Source organism: Theobroma cacao, chromosome 9 (assembly GCF_053813885.1).
Source record: "Theobroma cacao isolate CCN51 chromosome 9, ASM5381388v1, whole genome shotgun sequence".
Lineage (NCBI taxonomy): Eukaryota > Viridiplantae > Streptophyta > Magnoliopsida > Malvales > Malvaceae > Theobroma > Theobroma cacao.
The window spans coordinates 4,343,194-4,360,804 of record NC_142647.1 but is presented as its reverse complement, the minus strand read 5'-3'; the positions used below and the strand labels follow the sequence as shown (position 1 = coordinate 4,360,804).

The 17,611-nt window shown below is 36.0% G+C and overlaps 3 protein-coding genes across 5 annotated transcripts; all 3 read right to left on the bottom strand.

The window, feature by feature from the left end:
• Nucleotides 1-122: 122 nt before the first annotated feature.
• Nucleotides 123-5,753, bottom strand: LOC18588342 (mitogen-activated protein kinase kinase SIPKK-like). 2 transcript variants are annotated; one of them, XM_007012678.3, is made up of 9 exons: nucleotides 5,619-5,753; nucleotides 5,441-5,525; nucleotides 5,058-5,204; nucleotides 4,129-4,353; nucleotides 3,863-4,045; nucleotides 3,529-3,752; nucleotides 3,198-3,243; nucleotides 3,000-3,099; nucleotides 123-629 (listed from the first exon to the last, which is right to left on the bottom strand). In XM_007012678.3, the coding sequence occupies exons 1-8, from the start codon at nucleotides 5,702-5,704 to the stop codon at nucleotides 3,010-3,012; spliced, it is 1,086 nt and encodes a 361-aa protein (XP_007012740.3). In that variant the 5' UTR covers nucleotides 5,705-5,753; the 3' UTR covers nucleotides 123-629; nucleotides 3,000-3,009. The 2 variants fall into 2 exon arrangements, with proteins under 2 accessions (XP_007012740.3, XP_007012739.3); XM_007012677.3 differs by having other exon boundaries at nucleotides 123-624.
• LOC148760633 (disease resistance protein SUMM2-like) lies at nucleotides 5,705-9,124 on the bottom strand (the record flags this gene model as incomplete). Its single annotated transcript, XM_088810375.1, has 3 exons — nucleotides 6,269-9,124; nucleotides 5,982-6,036; nucleotides 5,705-5,797 (listed from the first exon to the last, which is right to left on the bottom strand). Coding segments are annotated over exons 1-3 (2,808 nt in total), but the record flags the coding sequence as incomplete, so codon positions are not given.
• A 3,021-nt stretch (nucleotides 9,125-12,145) lies between these two features.
• MKK2 (MAP kinase kinase 2) lies at nucleotides 12,146-16,306 on the bottom strand. Of its 2 annotated transcripts, none has more exons than XM_088809815.1 (9): nucleotides 15,973-16,306; nucleotides 15,794-15,878; nucleotides 15,411-15,557; nucleotides 14,483-14,707; nucleotides 14,217-14,399; nucleotides 13,884-14,107; nucleotides 13,569-13,614; nucleotides 13,359-13,458; nucleotides 12,146-12,514 (listed from the first exon to the last, which is right to left on the bottom strand). In XM_088809815.1, the coding sequence occupies exons 1-8, from the start codon at nucleotides 16,056-16,058 to the stop codon at nucleotides 13,369-13,371; spliced, it is 1,086 nt and encodes a 361-aa protein (XP_088665941.1). In that variant the 5' UTR covers nucleotides 16,059-16,306; the 3' UTR covers nucleotides 12,146-12,514; nucleotides 13,359-13,368. The 2 variants fall into 2 exon arrangements, with proteins under 2 accessions (XP_088665941.1, XP_007012738.1); XM_007012676.3 differs by having other exon boundaries at nucleotides 12,146-12,471; nucleotides 15,973-16,302.
• Between the last annotated feature and the right edge of the window lie 1,305 nt (nucleotides 16,307-17,611).

Sequence of the window (17,611 nt, the reverse complement as noted above, 5' to 3'; positions counted from 1 at the left end):
ACAACTAAAACGTGGAATGATATTATATTTTGAAGTCGATGATATAGCTCCTCAGAGACCATGTGAAAAGGCAAATACTGCAGTCGAGTCTTATAGGGTATGAAATGACAATACAATAATGCTTACATGGTAGTGTCCGTTATAAAGATTATCAAATTATTATTCATTCAAGAATCAACCAGATTACGGCTAACCTCAAACATATCAATGCCAATTAGCTAATCAGATCCCCCTTTACTTGCCAGACCTCAGGGGTCAAACCATGGTAAATTATGTTAACAAAATTCAATACAATTAGGCAAGTTAATAATTTCACACTTGCCATTCTCCGATCCAGTACAATTTCATTTTCAGCAAGTCTATACACCTTTTTTTTTTTTGGTTCTTGATGATATAAGACAGCATTACTATTCGATTATGAACCAATTAACACACAGCGGCGAGCTGTTCCTTGCAAACTGAGTCCCCTGTCACTACGACATTTTCTGAGAATCCTTGAATGCTTCAAAAGCTTTGGCCTCGCTTCAGCTACAAATCACAATGACCAGAAGAAGTCTTCCACGCTTTTACAAACTTTGGGTTCCTCCAACGATTTTCTTTAGTCTGACATGCTATTTGTTCGGTCTGAACTGTCCCAAAAATAAGGGAAAATTAATCGTGACAGTGGTGGTTTCACTTCAAATGGCAACCATTGTAATGAATATTAAGCACAACTCAAGCAAATGGAGGACAAAATAGTATGGAGGAAAACAGCTTCAGGAAAGTACACGGTCAAATCCTTTTGCAAGGAAGTAATACCAGTTACCAACAACAATAAAGGAGCATGGAAGCAGATCTGGTCCAACCTTGCACCATTTAGAATTGAGGTGTTTTGTTGGCAGCTTTTACAAGAGAAGGTGGCAATAAAACAAGAACTGGTTAGGCGAGGTCTCATGACAAGCGACTCAGCTGTGTGTGTTTTGTGTCACAAGGAGTATGAAACGGTAAAACATCTTTTTATGCATTGCACAGAGACATGGAAATTGTGGTCGAAATGGAAGCGGCAATGGGGTGCTCAATGGGCTGTTCCTAACAACATGATCAACTTTTTCACAATGTGGAATGAATCTGAAGTTAAAAGGGAGAAGCACAAAGTTTGGAGAATGCTTTCTATGCTATTGCTTGGTCTGTATGGCTCCACAAAAACGAGATGGTGTTTAAGGGGGTTGTATGGGATGCTAAAAAGGTCTACGAGTTAAGCAAATTGAGAGTTGCAACATGGGCAAAGGCCAAATGGCCTCAGAATTATGGTATGGTGTTGCACACTTATCAAAACCCAATGCTAGGAAAAATAAGGTGCAAGATAAAAGAAAAAAGGGTTGTAGCTGATTGGAGTAAGCCAGCCATAGGTCAGATGAAATTTAATGTTGATGGGGTAGCACAAGGCTGCCCTGGAGAGGCGGGGATCTGGGGAGTGTTGAGAGATAGTGATGGGCAGGTTCAAGCTATTTTCTCGAAAACAATAGGAGTCGGAGATGCAAGCCTCGCTGAAGTCAGGACAATTAGGGAAGCTTTCTTGGTTTTTGCTGCTTCAAAATGGAGCCAGACTCACAAACTGATAATTGAGTCAGCCTCTAAAAATGCAGTCAAATGGATTAATGGACCAGCTGGACCTCCTTGGAGGCTAAGGAAGTGGACCATGCATGTTGAAAGCTTGAAAAGGAACATTAAAGGTGGAAGTCAACCATGTCTTCAGAGAAAAGAATCAATTCGCAGATAGTCTTGAGAAAGAAGGGGTCAGACGTCAGGAGGATTTATTGAATGTCTTTGAGTAAGTCTTTAAGGTGTAAAGAGGCCGAAGATTTTTTATTTTTCTTCTTTGAGCGGCTGTGTGAAGAACTCAAGCTTCAGGTTTGATCGTTCCTCTGTTGCTTTATGACTTTTTTGGCTGAGATGTTTTGGCTTATGAGCCAAGGTCTGTGATATGAGGCCCTGAGTTTTTGATCAGATTGCAAGCTTGCTGGTTCTCCCATCAGGATTGATTTATGCAAAGGGAGGCTCGGGTTTACTTTTTGTGGCTACTGGCTGTTTCTGATTTTGTTTTTTGTTTTTTGACAATTGGGGTTTTGATGGGTTCTTTGTAAGCTGGCTTTCTTTGGGCAAGATGACAAGATTTTGAGATGATATGCTGATCAAGGCATAGCATCTTAAAATCATGTGCTCTTTTGTTTTCCAGGGAACCTATTCCAGGTTTCTGATAATGAAATTCATTTAATTTTCAAAAAAAAAAAAGTACAACTCAAGCATGAATTGTGCGATCATCTTCTAAGCACATGGATAAATGCTATGAACATGAACAATTAGTTTTCAAGGAAAAACTGTTTCCTTTTCAAGAATACTTTTTAGAAAAAAAAAATATAAAGAAATCAAACACAGTAGTTCACTGAACTCATTGCCTGGACGGCAGACATTTTGATTCAAGATCATAAGGTGAATCACGTGCTTTGACAATCAAAGAATTCAATCTTTTAAAGGCAAAATTCTAACAAATATCCAATCCCGCATCATGACAAGATAGAACTCTATTGCTTACAACCACCAAAGCTTTCAGAATTCATCTTTAGCTCTGTTGTTTGTAGCCAAAGCAACTTTATATATATATATATATATATATACAAGTCTTTGTTTTTTTTTTGTTGTCCTTTCTTTTCTTATTTTTCTAGCATGTCTTGATTTCCCAAAGCAAGAAAAGCACTTAAGATATTCTGAAGAAAAAGAAACCTAGATAAGAAAAAGAATTGTTGCATTATGCTCTAGATATGAAGCAAAAAACAAGATAAATTTCGTTTCATCACTGTGAAAACTAGTTTTTTCAACAGATAAGCAGTGAGACCTGTGACCAACACCACAAAAAAGCATGTGAATTTTAATTCTAGGGGCACAGTTCCGAAGTAGTACAGAGCAACCCATAAGGCTCAATATAAGTAAGTTGAGACACTGAATCCCAAGAAAGGAGATACCAGATAGGTTCTAAAGGCTTTCAAGTGGTGATTTTGCATTGCTGAAGTAGGATGAGAGGTCCACATCCAAGTCATCGTACATGTTCAAGAAAGAATGTACCTGGATTCAGATTGAAAATCATATGTGAAGCAACCATTTAGCAGATATTCTCTATTTGAAAATTACGGCGCCACAAATGAATGCAGATATTTACATACCAACAGTTCACGCGCAGACTTTCTTTCCTTTGGGTCCTTCTGTAGGCTGTAATAGATAAAAGAACCGACAGCTGGGCTTGGTGAAATCGTAAGACCAAGCAATTATATAGAGTCAAAGTGAAGAAAACACCAATTGCAGATGCTTCCTCTTAAGTATCAAAAGGATGTAATGTAAAAAAGTAAAATAAAAGATCTCTTTTGAAAGAATGCAAATTTCAAGAAAACTTTGGATTTTAGAACAAGAGTCAATAACTTTATATGGTGCAAAACTCTTCTAGAAAACCTTTTAAGGCAAGTTCATCAAGTAGCTCATTCAAAATATAATCCTCACCATGCAGAAATAAATGAGCAAAACTCAGGAGAAAATTGCTCGGAAGGTGCACAAGGTGGTGATTCTTCAACAATTCGTTCCATAAGCTCATACAAGTTAGTCCATCCTTCTGCCTGCTCTGGTGGGGTATATGGGAATTTACCGGTTGCACACTCAAGCAACACTAGCCCCAAGCTCCAAATGTCAGCTTTAATGCCATAACTTGCTCCCACAATTCTCTCTGGCTACAAAAAGCAATTAGAAAACTAATGAGCTTTGAACAAATCAGAATAAGATACACCTACCCAGCAGATAACATTCATTTTGGTATGCCATGAACAGATTAATTACTTACAGACATACAGGTGTATGTGCCAACAAAAGTGTTTGCTCTTTCTGAGGGGCTAGCCAGTATTGCACTCACGTGGAAGTCGGTGATCTTGACTTCCCCTCTATGATTTATTAACAACTTAGAAGGCTTTAAGTCTCGGTGGATAATGTGTTTTTCATGATGAAGATACATCAAACCCTTGAGCACCTGCAGCAATGAGAAGAAGTTTAAAATACATACCAGAGCATCTGGTACATACTATAATTAATTCAAAGTTCAAAAGCACCAACCTGCTTACATATTGCAGCAAGATAGGGTTCGGGAATGGATTTAACCTTTTTCAGAAAATCTGCTAGGGATCCACCATCCATATACTCCAAGATGATTGAAATGGCACCATTCGTATAGAAAGACTGATAACAAACAACAACATACGGACACTGAGAGGATTGATTTATTTTCAATTCGATTGCAATCTGCTTGCGAGCTGACTCCTCAATATTCATTTGAATAATCTAACATAAGAAGATACGTCAGAACTTAAAATATAGTGACAACAACATCGAGATGAAAAAGTAAAATCCATGTTTCAATTGCTAGAATGTTTATTTGGCTAGCTCAAATATTTAAAAGGAAACAAGAAGATCCGTTTAGAAGAATGGCTTCTAGAATGCAAGAGAGGCTAAACATTCTTTAGTAATTCATAGTGTAGCCTACAACAGTTGTATTTCTATAACAGGAAATAGATCATAAATACATATGCAAGCATGATTTAGGAGTAATTTTTGCCATCAATTATCATGATCAAACCTATCAATAAGTTTCCAAGAATCAGGCCTTGACTTGAGTTGGCATAAAGTATACAAAATAACTTCACCCACAGAATTCCAGCACTTAGTTTTATAAGCCAGAACAACCACTGAAATTATATTTGTTCTGACCTAGAGGACAGATGATTAAATAGAGAAAATCAAAGCTTGGAGGAACCAACTTCTACTCTCTTCTCTCAAGAAGACAAGGTTCCAACATTCACAATGTGTAGTTTTCATTACATGTTAGAGGTGATACATATAAATTATGCAAATGCTGTTGAAAGGGCAATAATGCTTGGTTAAACCACACTGCTTAGATAGGGAAATCGGAGAAGAAAAAGAAGACAATGAAACAATTTAGAACAGAACGTATGAAAACAGAGAAAGTGTTAAACTTGGATATATACCTTCAATGCAAAAAACTGGCCAGTCCATTTGTGTTGGACCAATTGCACAATTCTACCATTACCATTGCTGATAACTTTAATCGCATCAATATCTTCTAAATTCAACTGATTGTCCATGTCAGCTTCTGATGGCTTTATAGGCGGACGCTAACACCAAAAAATATCACACACATACACATAAATTAAGATCTTTGAAACAAGAAGTTTCAACTAATCAAGCTTAATAACAAAAACAGTTTTATCAATTAACAAACTTGCTAATGCTAACATCGTTTTGGTGAAGCGCAATCTAGATAAATGAAAAGTCAAAGAATCCAAATAATGAAAATCATTTAAAAAAAGAAAGAAGCAAATTCACTAAAGAAGAAAAAGGGAAATCTTACAGCTTCAGGTTCGGATTGAGAGACAATCCGAACTCCGTCCTTGTTGACGAGGAGATCGCCGTCTTTGAATGTACCGCTTTTGGTTCTGCCAAGAGAAACCATCACCAAAATCAAACTAAAAAAGAAAGAAAGGAAGTAGAAAAATTGAATGAGCTGACATAATAAATATTATCATTACGGAAATTTGGGGAAGGAGATGTCTGCGGGAGAAGGAAGAAAAAGCTTCAAATTAGGCCTTAAAGTTCCCTTTCCTTTCTTCATCATTTCCTTTCGTGAATTATGATATTCAAGAGCCTCTGTGTCTTCTAAATTCAACTGATTGTATGTATCTGTTTTGGATAGCTTAGCGGGTGGAGGCTGAAACCACAAAACACACAGACCAACTAAAACCTTTGAAACATGCATTTTAGTAAATCAGGCTTAATAATAATATTTGACAAATTTATCCACTAACGCTAACATCTTTCAAGTCAGAAGTAATCAAGACAAAAAAAAAAGTCAAAGAATCTAAACATTGAAGCCCAAAAGAACAAAATCTTACAGTTTCAGCTTCGGTCTGACTGACAATTTGAACTCCATCCTTGAACGAACTGGTTCTGTAATGAATTTTATCACCAAGAATTGAATTAGGCATGTGTATCTTTTAAAAAGATGTATATAAATAATTTCTTAACTGCCTCTCTAATCTATTAGATTATACCTAGTTCTCATGCAAAACATAGTGAAACCAAACCATCTCACTCAAGTGTGTGAAATTATGTTGGTACGGCTCAATTGTTGAAAGAATAATATGAATTAAATTTATCAATAATAAAAGGATATACTTACTTGGGGAAAGCATCATCTTTCTTTATTTGCAAGAGTTCGAATGGAGTTGATATAAACTTCAAGAGACAAGCATCCTTAACGGCTTCATCATCCCAAACCAAGCCATCCCACCACTCTGTTTCTCCTCTAATTTTCTGTAAGAAATTTGCACTTTCCACATCAAATGGAAGCTGCCTCAGCGATGGGCACTTAGATACTTCAATTTCTAACAGAGAAGGAAAGCAACTGGGCGATGGACAGATGCTTTTCAGATTTTTCAGACGAGTCAAAGAAATAGTTTTCAGCCCAGGGAATGCCATTGTCTCACTTGTAACTTCCTTCAGCGACTTACAGTCAACAATGGTAAGAATCTCAAGGTTTCTAACATAAGCAAGGCAATTAAGGTTTAACAACAGCGGGCAAACTCCTATGTATACCTTACTGAGGTTACAAAGTTTACACCCTTCTGATACCTTGAACTGCTTGAGTGAACTACAATGAAATATCTCAAGCCTTTCTAGATTACTTAATTCTTCTGTAAAATATATTGAAATCAAGCAGGTACATTCTATGAATGTTAATTTTCTGATACAACTCCGTAAAGTGCAGGATCTCAAAATTTTTTCAAAAGAAGGTGCACATAATAAGGTGATACCTATTTTCTTTATGTCACCCAAGCACTCCAACACTTCTAAAAATGCAATTTCAGCAGCAGAAGGCGGAACTTTGACTGAGAGAAAGTCCTCTGTGACTCCATTTATTTTACTATAAACTTGCAAGCATAAAAGATTGGATATCAACTCCTTTGGAATCCATTTAAGATTCACAGTATAATCTAATAGCAAACATCTGAGGTTTCTTAAATTTCCAAGGCCAGTAGGCAACTTTGCTATGCTTGTCAATGACAGATTAAGATACCGCAAGGTTGTCACATTTCCAATATTGGAAGGTAACTCAACTAAGCCTCGATTACCTGACAAATCCAAAACCTTCAAAGCTGGCATAGAGTCAAAGAATCCTTTGGGAAATGATTCCAGCTGTGCATCTCTTAAGAGCAAAGTTGAGAGATAATGGCAAGATGGTGAGTAGTCTATTTTCACTCTGCTACTACCACCAAACAAGGAAATCCAATTCGCCTCTTCCCATTTTGTGAGTTCCTGGTCTGTAATCCTTCCACTTTTTGCTACCAAAACCTTGTTCTTGTTTTTTCCTTGGTCTCGGGCCAACCACAAGGCCATGTGACGGACTATGTCATGCATCCGAACACATTGTTTAGATTCATCACTTTCTAGCAAATACGCAAGCTTTAAAGTCCCAACTATATATTCTCCCTGCCCGCATGGATCTGCTCCATCTAAGAAACCTTCTCCTATCCAGAGGTCAATAAGTTCATCTATTCGGATGTTATAAGCCTCTGGAAATAAGGAACAATATAGAAAACAGTTTTGAGCCGACGCTTCGTTCAAGTTATCGTAGCTAAACTTGAGAAGAGGAAACACATAACCCCCCATACCTGCAATCTCTGATGGGTGGGTATGTAACAGCTCAACCGTGTGGCGCCATTCACGAAGATTTTTCCGACAAGCCATGGCTCCAGCGACAGTGAGAAGAGCAAGTGGCAACCCTCCGCACCTTCTAACAAAAGTATTTGCCAAATCCGAGAGATCTGGATCGGTACTGAGGATACTTTCACCTACAGTCGTCCTAAATAAACTCAGAGCTTGTTCCGGTGGCAAACGCTCGACTTCAATTGTCACTAGAGCTTCCACGTCGAAGGACAACCCTAGTGAGCGGGCTGTATATATTACTTTGTTCTGATTTTGATCATTCCGCGGATGGATGCCCAGAGTTAGGAGGTTGAATTGCTCCCATACATTGTCCAAAAGTAGCACAAACTTTTTACTTTTCAAGACACTAAATATATAAGCCCCTTTCTCGTCCTCGCCTGAACACTGATCCCATATGGAATCAGGGATTTCCAATTTCTTCCTAATCACCTCTTGAACTTTCTCTATATAATTCTCTTGTCTAGGTACCATGGCCCAAATGACAGCATCAAAGTCATGGCTCCGCCTATGGAATTCATTGCTAACTTTCTTCAGGAGGGTCGTTTTTCCAACACCTCCGATTCCACAAAACCTAATAATTCTAATATTTTCATCCTCGATGCATCTCCATACCCTTTCCAGTGTGGAGTCCAGGCCAACAGTGTTCTCCACAGGCCACTCTGGGATTAGAAGCCGCTTACGTGGCAGCTTCACAGCAACCGCGGAGTCTGAGCAGTAAGGTTCACCCTGCTTGAGTAGGACCTCCACAGAACTTATCTTCTTAATGATTCGCTTTCCAATCTTATAGCTGGACTTTAGGTTCTTGGGACAGCAACTTCCGACACATTTATTTTGGAGTTCCTGATCGCCTTCTTGAATAATTTCATGTAATTCATTATCCATGGTTTTCGCACTTTCCAGCCATCTATCCACTTCTTCCGTACGCCTCATTCGTGGTTGTTGCTCAGCGGCTTCTACCCTGCACCATACATCATGTCTGCGGCAGTTGAGTGCTTCCATTTCTGTTCGCAACTTTTGAAGATTTTCTTCGAGATTGTGGATAAATGCCACATGCTTGGAACTGCAGTCCCACAAGCGAGTACCGATGTCCAGTATTGGAGTCAGGCAATCCATGAATCTTTTTGGATCTCAAAAAACAGAAAGTTTTGAAAGAAGAAAGCTAATGGAAATTTTGATTTCTTTTCTTTCCTTTCGCTAATCATTGAGGGTAGTCAAAGAAAAGTCAGAAATCATGAGTAAAAAGAGAGCAATGCGATGAAGGGGCTGCTCTAGTTTAAGTTGACGCTTAACAAATGAAATAGCAAGTGGTGGCTGGTTTCCATAATTTTTAGGTAAAATGCTTGACTTTAAGATTTAATTGAAATTTCAATCAAATTTATTAATTTTTAAAGTAAATATTTTATTTTAAAAAAATAATTTTTATTAAACACATAAATTTATTCGTTAATCAATCCTTATTATTTTTATTAATTTCATAATGAAATAATCTTAAAAAATATTTTTTATTTTTTATTAATTTAAAAAAATTTTAAAAAAACCAATCGTGTTTTCTTTTTTTTTTTATTTTTTTCAAAAAATTATATAATAATAATTTTTAAAATTAATAAATAATATTTTAATTTTTTTATATTTTTGATTAAGGGTGTATATACATCTGAAACGAAATATCCATTTCAATTAAAATTTATAAAGTGAAGATGTTTTACCCTAATTTTTAACATCGCCCACCAACAGCTCCCCAAATATTAACTATTTAGCATACAAATACAATTTTTATTACCAAAACCATTAGCTCAATCCAATTACACACCAAGACAACGATGTGCGTGAGTTGATTGACCATTGCTGATAAAAGATATACTACTATTTAAAAGATTCTTTTTCCTGCGCCGATCATATCAACTTTTTTTTAGCATAAACTCCAATCATATGCGTCACTGCATTCCCCACAATGTTTACTGAAAACAAACAACCATTCGTCTTTTTCCACAAAGTTCAGAATTAGATTTGGTCACTTATAAAACAAAAAAAAAAAAAAGAAACACAGAAACTCCATTCTCCAATCAAATTCATCACTGCTTCCCCACAATCCTCTGTAGAAATAACAAGACAGGCTCCTTGCTCCACAACGTTTAGTCTGGTTGCACTTAAATTGTTTTTGTTTTTCATCTTCCTATCAAATTTTTTTAATCTTCTCCTGTCGGCAGAGGAAAACTATGACGGCCATCCTGGTTCCATTCATCAAGCAAATTTGCAAACTCCAGAATTGTTGGAAAATTCACAATAAGCCAACGTTGTGCATCCCGAATAATGCTGGTAGTTTGCAGAACAATGTGCATCCAGGTCCCAGGATCCTGTATAGATAATAGCCAAAAGCTTAGATTCAAATTAAATCAAAGTTCATTGCTATCATGTTCTATCAGAATTTAGATAGTACAATGAGTCAGCTGGAAACCTGCTAGTCTTAGGAAGGGCTTGCTTGCTTGCTTTGACACTTGGCTGCCAATACAGGAGAAACTTTACTTCTATAAAACCGCAGAATGTCTGAGGGCCAATCAATCCGACAGAAACCCAAAATGAGTTTGACCGTTTTCACTTCGCAAGCTGATTCTATCAAAATGGTTCCGAAATTTCCGGATAAATTCATAAACAATTTTCAGTTTATGTGGTCACAAGTTTTATCTATGAAATTTGAGTCCACTGTAAATAATTATGATATATAACTGTATTTAGTTTTAACTGTTTAAAAATTACTTGAGGGGATCTCAACAATCCGTCCCTCTCTTTTCTTCTATAGTTCATTTTATATAATCATCCACTCGACGTTTCAGTTTTTACAAAAAATATATATACATATATATAGGTTAAATCATGTACTTAGTCCCTATATTTTATAAAAAATATAAATTTAATATCTATAGAATAATCTATGAAAATTAAATTTTTATATTTTGTTTAGTCTAGTCTTTAAATTTAATACTATTAAATATATTGATCTGTTATTTAATAAAATTTACTTGTCAATTCTCAAACTAAATTTTTAAATTTTTTTTTCGTCTTCTTCTTTAAATGCGCAAATTTTCTCTCCTTATCAAAGATAATTGATCATTTGAATTGAAACTATGCTAATGTGAAAGGGAAGACAGATGAATCAGGTTGGAAAAATCTACTTTCCCAAATGGGTTTTTCCATCTATGAGTTATTGATGCATCAAAATTCAACAATCCTCACTAGCATGTCAAAATCTTACCAAAATTGTGAAGTTGAGGAAATTGATTGCAGGCTGTTTTCTTGTCAAAGACGTTCTCCGATCTTCATGATTCATGGCTTTTAGCATCAATTGTCTTAGGCATATTCCCTCATGAATATGATCACCTCCAAGAAAAGTGAATCCATGTAATTATTTAGAGTTGATGAGATGTTCTACCCACTACATATTTCCTCATTCTTTCTTTCTCTCTCGTGAAAGTTTTAGTTATATTTTTTTATGTGAACTTGTTTTTCTTCTTTGATTCTTTTTAAACAACTCTTTTTTATTGAAAATTTTGGCATCCAACTACTCTTGCTATTATTTTTCAAGGGAAATGGAAACCTGCAATTCAAGTAAATAAAATCCCCTACGCAGCTTGTCTAGAACAGATGCCTCCTTAGTCCTTAGCACCAAAACCAAACATTAAAGGACATCAAGAACATTGATTCAACTTAACGATGACGCGTTCAGGAAATCAGGAACTGAGAAGCCCCGCCTCCTCACCAAGGAAGCGACGTACTTTTCTTGTCTTCTTCTTTCTCTTCCTTCTTCTGATATCTCTCTCCCCCTTTATTTCAATTGTTATTCTTTCATTTTGCTTTTCTTGCCTTTTCTTTTCTTCAAAAAAAAAATTCTTTTTCTTATTTCACATATATGGGCATGTGAGCAAGAACTTAATTAAATATTACATCAACATATTTAATTGTTAAATTTAACAATATTAAACTTAAAAATTAAAATTAATAAATTTACAAAATATAAAAACTCAATTTATACAAACTATTATACAAAAACTAAATCCATACTTTTTGCAGAGTATAAAAACTAATTACATAATTTAACCAAATGAACCTACACTCTTCCATAATAATTGTTGAGAAGATAGTCTAATTACTACTCTTTGAAGACTCAACCAGATTACAACTAATTGACCATAATAATGTGGATTAGCTGTCAGATGGTGAAAGGACCCCTAAATTTGCCAGACCTTAAGGTCAAACCATGCTTAATACAAACTCAAGTGCATGCACCGTGATAAGCCCCACACTGTAAACACAACTATTACACCCGGAACTCAAATAGGCAAGTAAAAACTGGCACTTTCCATTATCTAATTCGGTACATTTCCTATTTCAGGAAGTTTATAAAATTGTTCTTGATATACGACAACATTACCTTTCAATTATGAAAAATTAATACACAGCAACAAGCTGTACCTCCCACTCCGAGTCCTCTGGCAAGAAAATAATCTTTGATGCTTAACTTTGGGTCTCGTCATGATAACAGCTGCTCAAATAAGTCCTGCATTTAGTCACAACGACAACTACAATCTTCCAGGCTTTTACAACTTTTGGTTCTGTTGACATTCTTTTTGAGTCTGACAGGCTATTTGTTCAGTCTGAGCTCTGCCAAAAAGGTGACAATATTGGTTTCACTTTAAATGCACCCCTGGTAATAAATATTAATTACAATTCAAGCATGAATACTGCCTATCATTTTAAGTACACAGATTAAAAAACTACCAAAATGAATTAGTTTTCGAGAATAAAAAATATCCTTTAGGAAAAAATGAAAATAAAGAACTTGAACCACAGTTGTTTACCAAACACAATGCCTGAGAAGCGAACATATTGATCATCATCATAAAGCAAAACATGCAGTAACAATCAAAGAATTCAATGTTTTAAAGGCAAAATTCTAACAAATAGCAAGTTCACCATCATGCCAAGATAGTAACACCGTCTATATGGGTGCATACAACCAATAGAACTCACAAGTATATTTGAAATATGTAACCTGTATTATGCATGAAAATATTGGCAGATCTGGACGAAAGAATGATGAATTTTCTAAATAGCCCAGGTATACATTTAGATGATAACTGTTTGGATTCATCACCATTTTCATTATTTGTACCCAAAGGCAATAACAACTTTGCTTATATCAGAGTCTTTCTTCTTCTTCTTCTTCTTCTTCTTTTCTTTCTTTTACATTTTCATTTTAACATCTTGGCTTCCAAAAGCAAGAAAATAAATTCTTAGATTCTAAATAAACAGAAACCTTGAGAAGAAAATGATTAAGAGTTACATTTTACTTTATAGATGAAGCAAAGACAAGATAAATTTCGTTTCATCATAGTGAAAACAAGTTTTTTCAACAGATACACAGCAAAATCCTGTGAACAGTGCCACAACAAAGCATGTGAACTTTAATTCCAAAGGCTGAGTCCTAAAGTATTACAGAGCAACCCCATATAAAAAAATTAAGACAACAAACCCAAGCATGGACATACCAGGTAAGTTCTAAAGTGTTGCAAGTGGTGATCCTGCATTGTTGAAGTAAGATGTGAGGTCCACATCCAAGTCATCATACATGTTCAAGAAAGGCTGTGCCTGCATTCACATTGAAAATCACAGGTGAAGCATCCTTAACAGATATTTAAATCAATTTTTTTGCTACTTTAAAATAAAGCTGCCATAGAGGAATGCAGATATTTGCATACCAGCAGTTCATGCGCTGACTTTCTTTCTTTTGGGTCCTTCTTCACACTGCCATGGATAAAAGAACCCAAAGCTGGGCTTGGTAAACTCATTCAATCAAACAATTCTATAAAACCCAAGTTCAAAAATACCAATTGCAGAGGCTACCTCCCCAGTATCAAAAGGAAACTAATAAATAAACTCTTTGGACAGAATACCAATTTGAAGAAAACTGTAAGTTTAATACAAGACTCAATAACGGACTATAGTGCAAAATATTCTAGAACATATTTTAAAGCAAGTGTTTCAAGTAACTCGTTAAAAAAAAGAACCTTTACCATGCAGAAATAAATGAGCAAAACTCAGGAGAAAATTGCTCGGAAGGTGCACAAGGTGGTGGTTGTTCAACAATTTGTTCCATAAGCTCATAAAAGTTAGTCCATCCTTCTGCCTGCTCTGGTGGGGTATATGGGAATTTACCAGTTGCACACTCAAGCAACACTAGCCCCAAGCTCCAAATATCACTTTTATTGCCATAATTGCCTCCAATAATTCTCTCTGGCTACAAAAGAAGTAGATAGACATTGAAAACTAATAAGTTTTGAAAAAATAAGAATAAGATACACCTTAGCCACCAAAAGGACATAATTTTGTTATGGTAAAATACTCACAGACATATAGTTGTATGTGCCAACAAAAGTGTTTGCTAGTCCCGAGGTGCTTGTCATTATTGCACTCACACCAAAGTCAGTGATCTTGACTTCTCCTCTATGATTTATTAACAAGTTAGAAGGCTTTAAGTCTCGGTGGATAATGTGTTTTTCATGATGAAGATACATCAAACCCTTGAGCACCTGCAGCAATGAGAAGAAGTTTAAAATACATACCAGAGCATCTGGTACATACTATAATTAATTCAAAGTTCAAATACACCAACCTGCTTACATATTGCAGCAAGATAGGGTTCGGGAATGGATTTAACCTTTTTCAGAAAATCTGCTAGGGATCCACCATCCATATACTCCAAGATGATTGAAATGGCACCATTCGTATAGAAAGACTGATAACAAACAACAACATACGGACACTGAGAGGATTGATTTATTTTCAATTCCTTTGCAATCTGCTTGCGAGCTGACTCCTCAATATTCATTTGAATAATCTAACATAAGAAGATACGTCAGAACTTAAAATATAGTGACAACAACATGGAGATGAAAAAGTAAAATCCATGTTTCAATTGCTAGAATGTTTATTTGGCTAGCTCAAATATTTAAAAGGAAACAAGAAGATCTGTTTAGAAGAATGGCTTCTAGAATGCAAGAGAGGCTAAACATTCTTTAGTAATTCATAGTGTAGCCTACAACAGTTGCATTTCTATAACAGGAAATAGATCATAAATACATATGTGAGCATGATTTAGGAGTGATTTTTGCCATCAATTATCATGATCAAACCTATCAATAAGTTTCCAGGAATCAGGCCTTGACTTGAGTGGGCATAAAGTATACAAATAACTTCACCCACAGAATTCCAGCACTTAGTTTTATAAGCCAGAACAACCACTGAAATTATATTTGTTCTGACCTAGAGGACAGATGATTAAATAGAGAAAATCAAAGCTTGGAGGAACCAACTTCTACTCTCTCCTCTCAAGAAGACAAGGTTCCAACATTCACAATGTGTAGTTTTCATTACATGTTAGAGGTGATACATATAAATTATGAAAATTTTGTTGAAAGGGCAATAATGCTTGGTTAAACCACACTGCTTAGATAGGGAAATCGGAGAAGAAAAAGAAGACAATGAACCAATTTAGAACAGAACGTATGAAAACAGAGAAAGTGTTAAACTTGGATATATACCTTTAATGCAAAAAACTGGCCAGTCCATTTGTGTTGGACCAATTGCACAATTCCACCATTACCCTTGCCGATAACTTTAATCGCATCAATATCTTCTAAATTCAACTGATTGTCCGTGTCAGTTTCTGATGGCTTTATAGGCGGAGGCTAACACCAAAAAATATCACACACATACACACAACTTAGGATCTTTGAAACAAGAAGTTTCAACTAATCAAGCTTAACAACAAAAACAGCTTTATCAATTAACAAACTCGCTAATGCTAACATCTTTTTAGTGAAGCGCAATCTAGATAAATGAAAAGTCAAAGAATCCAAACAATGAAAAACATTTAAAAAAAGAAAGAAGCAAATTCACTAAAAAAGAAAAAGGGAAATCTTACAGCTTCGGGTTCGGATTGAGAGACAATCCGAACTCCGTCCTTGTTGACGAGGAGATCGCCGTCTTTGAATGTACCGCTTTCGGTTCTGCCATGTGAAACCATCACCAAAATCAAACTAAAAAAGAAAGAAAGGAAGTAGAAAAATTTGAATGAGCTGACATAATAAATATTATCATTACAGAAATTTGGCGAAGGAGATCTCCGCAGGAGAAGGAAGAGAAAGCTTCAAATTAGGGCTTAAAATTCCCTTTCCTTTCTTCATCATTTCCTTTTCCTTTTTTCCTCTTTTTTTTTTTTATTTTTCCCTCTTTGGTTTCTTTTGTTAGCAGAGTGGGTGGCAGTCGGTCTTCGTTTTTAATAAGGGTTTATAGTTAGATTTTAGAGAGAGAGAGAGAGAGAAAGGAGGGGATTTTTTTATAGATAGATTTATTAAAAGAGGAGAAGACTAGCGGAGAGTGTGTTTTATGGTTGGTAGAGACCAAAGACCAGTCTCCATAAAAACAGCCACAAGGAAGATGACCTGACTTCCCGTTTACTTTTCTTTAACTTACCCGCGCCTCTCCCCCTTTTTTCTCTTCTAATATCTTGCCTTGTTAACTCTTTTAAATTATTTTCTATTTTTATAAAAAGATTAATATATTCTTTTATTTTATGTTTTATACTATTTTTTAGTCTATTTTATTGGGTGGAAGCACAAAACTAGCAAAAGAAATACAAAGGAAAATGCAGGGAAAGCAACCACACAAAATTTTGACTAAATTTGTTGAACCAGCATATGAGTGACACCAATAAGAAGATATAAAAAGGATTACTGTCATTTTTACTGAAATTTAGATTAATCGCATTGCACACCATGACGATAACGTGCATGATTTGACCATCTTTTTTTTGGAAAATGAAAACTTTTTCCAAGAAAAGAAAAGCATTTTCCATTCTTCCAATCAAATTCATTACTGGTTGCCCACAGCGACCAGCCAAAACAATGAGACAGGCTTCTGTTATTTTTCTACAAATACCCGTTTGGTCACCCAGAAAAGTAAACTGGGAATGGGAAAAGAAAAACACTATTTTTCGCCTACTATTGTACTTTAATTTCAATTGACAACCAGCTGAATTAAATACTGCCAAGTCCTTCTTCCTTTTTAGCTGGCAGATTTGGCAAATCTTGACTAGGGGAGTTAAAAAAAAAGAAGGGCTTTGGAAATGAGATATCGTTTATGATTGGGTCTTTGGCTCTCTGGCAACTGAGGAATCCCACATTTATGGCGATTCACATGTGCGGATCTGTACCAAAAGGCTTAAAGAGGCACTAAGCAGGAACAAATTGCTAGCCCAGCAGCAACAGGCAATAGCCGACTTGCTGGTTGCCCATAAATGGCTTTTGTTTTTCTTTTTAGGGGTTGGACTGGGAGGCCCGCTCGAGCAAGTTCTGCACAAAGTAAGCGCAGCGTCAGCGCTCGGCTAGCCTATTACCCCTCCACAAATTCTTGCGCACCTTCTAGATTGGGCGCGGCCAGCGGTTCCCTCCGCCCGCTTTGTTTTTATTGTTTTTGTTTTTTCTTCTTCCTATAAAATTTTATTTTCTCATGCCTGTAGCATAAAACATCGTTAAGCATCCTGGTTTCACCATCAAGCAATATCCGCAAAACTCCAGACTTGATAAGCACAAGGAAAAATCTGGTTGTTTGCAGTAGTAAGTGCACCCACAATCACGTACAGGTTACAGCTAAAGGAAAATATATTGCAAGTTAATTGCAATCACGTTCTTTGGATTGCACAATGAATCTACCCGGAAACCTGCAACACATCAAATCTAGT